General features: G+C 53.9%; 1 protein-coding gene across 1 annotated transcript; it reads left to right on the forward strand.

Moving 5' to 3' along the window:
• Nucleotides 1-2: 2 nt before the first annotated feature.
• On the forward strand, nucleotides 3-1,107 carry LOC102423688 (P2Y purinoceptor 8-like). Its single transcript, XM_014451256.1, is given in 2 exon segments — nucleotides 3-434; nucleotides 436-1,107. Coding segments are annotated over 2 exon segments (1,104 nt in total).
• Nucleotides 1,108-4,068: the final 2,961 nt, after the last annotated feature.

A 4,068-nucleotide genomic window follows, 5' to 3' on the forward strand; every position in this document is an offset into this window, starting at 1 on the left:
CGATGGACATCAACATCTCGCGCCCGGACAACGCCACCATCCTGATGCTGAAAAACCCAGCCATCGCCGTGGTCCTCCCCGTGGTCTACTCGTTCGTGGCCTTGGTCAGCATCCCCGGCAACTTATTCTCGCTGTGGGTACTGTGCCGGGACATCGGCCCCAAATCCCCGTCCGTCATCTTCATGATCAACCTGAGCGTCACGGACCTGGCGCTGGCGAGCGCGCTCCCGTTCCAGATCTATTACCACTGCAACCGGCACCACTGGGTGTTCGGGCCGCGCCTGTGCACGGTGGTCACGCTGGTCTTCTACGCCAACATGTATTCGTCCATCCTCACCATGACCTGCATCAGCGTGGACCGCTTCCTGGGCGTGGTGTACCCGCTGGCGTCCGCGCGCTGGCGGCGGCGCCGGTACGCGGTGGCCACGTGCGCGGGGGATGTGGTGCCTCCTGCTCGCCGCGCTCTCGCCGCTGGCGCGCACCGACCTCACCTACAAGGTGGAGGAGCTGGGCATCGTCACGTGCTTCGACGTGCTCAAGTCCACCATGCTCCCCAGCGTGGCCATGTGGGCCATCTTCCTCTTCACCCTCTTCGTCGTCCTGTTCCTGGTCCCGTTCGTGGTCACCGTGGCCTGCTACACGGCCACCATCCTGCGCCTGTTGCGCACGCCCGATACGCACGGCCAGGAGGGCCAGCGCCGGCGCGCGGTCAGCCTGGCCGCCGTGGTGCTGCTCGCCTTCGTCACCTGCTTCGCGCCCAACAACTTTGTGCTCCTGGCCCACATGGTGAGCCGGCTCTTTTTGGGCACCAGCTACTACCACGTCTACAAGCTGACGCTCTGCCTCAGCTGCCTCAACAACTGCCTGGACCCCTTCGTGTACTATTTCGCCTCGCGCGAGTTCCAGCTCCGGCTCCGGCGCTATGTCGGGTCCTCCTGCTCCTCGTCCCCGGGGCCGCCCGCGTCCCCCGGCGCCTTGGACACGCGCCGCGAGAGCGTCTTCTCCGGCCGGACGCTGTCGGCGCCGTCCGTGTCCAGCTGCCACGGGGACGGGCTGGAGGCGGCGGCCGCGCGGCCCTTCCTGCAGAGGCAGGAGAGCGTGTTCTGAGCCGGGGGGGATTTGGGGGTGCGGGGTGCGGGGAGACGGGGTGCCTGCGGGGCAACCCGCTTTGGAGACGGCCCCGCCCGCTCGCGACTAGGCGGGGAGGTGGCGCGTGTGGGAGCCGCGCGCCCCAGCTGCGCGTTTGGAGCAACGCCTCTTGCTGCAAAGCTGGGCGCATCCAGGACCCCGGGGGTTGGAGCCACGCCCCCCACGCATTGAAGCCAAGCCCCGCGCGCTTCGGGAACCTGGACTCCCGCCCGTTGGAGCCACGCCCCCACGCGTCAGAATTCACGCTTCCTGTTGCACATCTGGACCTTTGCTGACCCCTGCGCCTGGGAACCTCACCTCTTGCTCCAAATCGCGTCCCTTCCTGGACCCCTGCGCGCCGGAACGGCGCCTCCTGCCAGTCGGAACCAGGCCTCCTGCTCCAAATCAGCTCCCTTCCTGGACCCCTGCCCATCGGAACCGCGCCTCCTGCCAGTCCGAACCGCGCCTCCTGCTCCCAAATCAGGGCGCTTCCCAAACCCCTGCCCCAGGTTACGGTGAAGGCACCCCATACTGTCTCTGAAGCCGGTCCCGACTCCCAGCGTCCACGCACCAGCGCTGGCCCACGACAGAACCCAGGGACTGACAGGCACGGGGACGCACGGTGCTGGGTTGGGGGTCCTTGGACATGAGTTCCGCCCTGGAGCCTGCAAACGGAGAGCTAAGACGGGCCTTTGGTGGCGGGATCTGGGCGCACAGGGAGGGGCGCGATGGGGGGCAGGGTGTCTCCGGGGCAGGCGGCCTCGCCCCTGGAAATCCAAGCTGAGGATGGAGATCGCATCCTGCTCGCGGCTCTCATGGCTAAGGAAGGAAGCAGACACAACGGCACTGGGGGTGAAGACTGTCCCCCCAAATCCACGTCCACCCAGGACCTCAGTGCCGGGGTCCAGCCCCGGGCAGTCCAGGGGTTCCCAAAAGTGTGGACGGAGTCGGAGAAGAATGAAGGACCTAGCACCTCGTTCAGTCCATCAGCACATCCATTATTCTCCTGTTACATCTGTATTTGTACCATGTGATCCCATAAGCACACCTCTATAGTAACATCATCATCTGTTTGTGGTCCGCCCCTGACCTCCTACAGTTCCTTGTTTAATGTTTATCATTTCTTATCTGACCTTTTGCTAAAAATCTGATCTCTATCTAGATCTGCAGAACTTCATCTTGTCTAGGTTGGGTCTCTGTGCGTTCCCTTCTAAGGGCTGCTTTGCTGTCTCTGTTGCAAGGTCATTATGCTATCGTTCTACTGTTAAGCTGCCCCATATAATAAAAGCCCAGTGACCCAACGACAGAACAACCGGTCGACCGGTCGCGATGACATCAGTTGGCGTTTTCAGAAGAAAGCCCTTTTAAACATTAAGAATTCCTGTTTATATAGCTCAGAATTGGTGTTTAAAGCCTTTAAATGAGAAGGATCCTGTTTATATTCACAATCGAGGCTGAATTGGTTGGCGTTTTTTGGATAAAACAGTTTAAATCCTGAAGATGCATGTATATACTACTAAGAAAGCTGTCTAATTGTGGTGAAACTCTTAAAATACACAATGATAGTCCCAGGAAATGATTAGAAACGTGTAAGAAACACTTGAAATACACGTCGATAGAGCCGTACTATCTCTATGGATGTGTTCAATCACCGAGATTACAGGTAGAAAGCTGTGAAATGATGAGAATACTCATAATATTTGCAATTCCGGCGACATTGGGAAATTGTAAATATTATCAGTATTTGCTACACTCAAGGCAGGAGCTGCACCCCGGGTACCAGTGCCCATCCACAGTGGGCGGATCCCCACAGGCCATGACCCCCCCCACCCCAGTGCACGAATCTGTGCACCAGGCCTCAACTAAGGAAATAATTGAAGGAGAATTTCCTATTCTATGACCTGAGTAAGGATTATGTTGCTTAAGTGTGATTTTTCCTGGTTATGGTGAGTAACTACCCCCCTGGCACGTAGTTAAGGGGTTTTACTGATTTATTCCCTTCCCTAGCCCCTTTCATCCCTAACTCCAGGGACACATCCCCACCTGGGGAAACGACCTTTCTCGGGGAGGTGGCCCTGGTTAGAACACATAGCGCTAAGAAAGGGGAGCAAACATATTAAGAACAGGATGCCCTAGACACCAGGTCCCTTGGAACATAGGCTGTACAGATGTTTCTTCCCTGCAGCCACTGTGTCAAGCAGCAAGGATGGAGCTGCTCCCGGCATCTCCCCCTTCCTTATTTTTTAAACGTAGCGCGTGGAAATCAGCGGCCACCTCTCGGATTGGGTTGTTTAGGACTCGGAAGAAGACTGGCAAGCAATGATAGCATTGGCATTGAAATACATAAAAATAAATGTCAAAAATATAAGTCTTTGTTTTACTGTGGCTGCAAATATCAAAAAATTTCTATAGATGACACGGCACTAGGGTTAAGTTAGGGTTTTTCAAAATGCTGGCACACGGAGCTCAAAAGGTTCGCCATCACTGTTGTAGAACATGATGAGGAATATTTAAACTCATTTTCTTGTGTAGAGATATGACTGCTTTGGATTTATTAAATGTTAAATGATTGTTATGATTAGATGAACCATCAATAAAATTTTTTTAATATTTCAGCAACAGTTGCGTGTACAGTACAGTTATGTTTTCTCGGACATTCATTTATTTCAATTAGCCGATTTAAATTAATTGGATAAAAAGCTCATTATTTAACTTCGTCTTTGTTAACAGGAATTAACATTAATTGGATGACTGCTATCGGTCCCTTTAAGGACTTTGACATAAGCCATTTAACTATTGTTTATGGAGGGAAAATATAAATCATTAACCTTTCATTGTCCTTAGTTTCAGGAAGGAATGGTTTTCTAGACTTAAGAGATTAGAAAAATAAATTTTAATGACATTGAAGGCATATTATTTTATTTTTTTAAAATATATTTT

The sequence above is a fragment of the Myotis lucifugus genome, unplaced genomic scaffold (genome assembly GCF_000147115.1).
Source record: "Myotis lucifugus unplaced genomic scaffold, Myoluc2.0 scaffold_10702, whole genome shotgun sequence".
In the NCBI taxonomy this organism is placed as follows: domain Eukaryota; kingdom Metazoa; phylum Chordata; class Mammalia; order Chiroptera; family Vespertilionidae; genus Myotis; species Myotis lucifugus.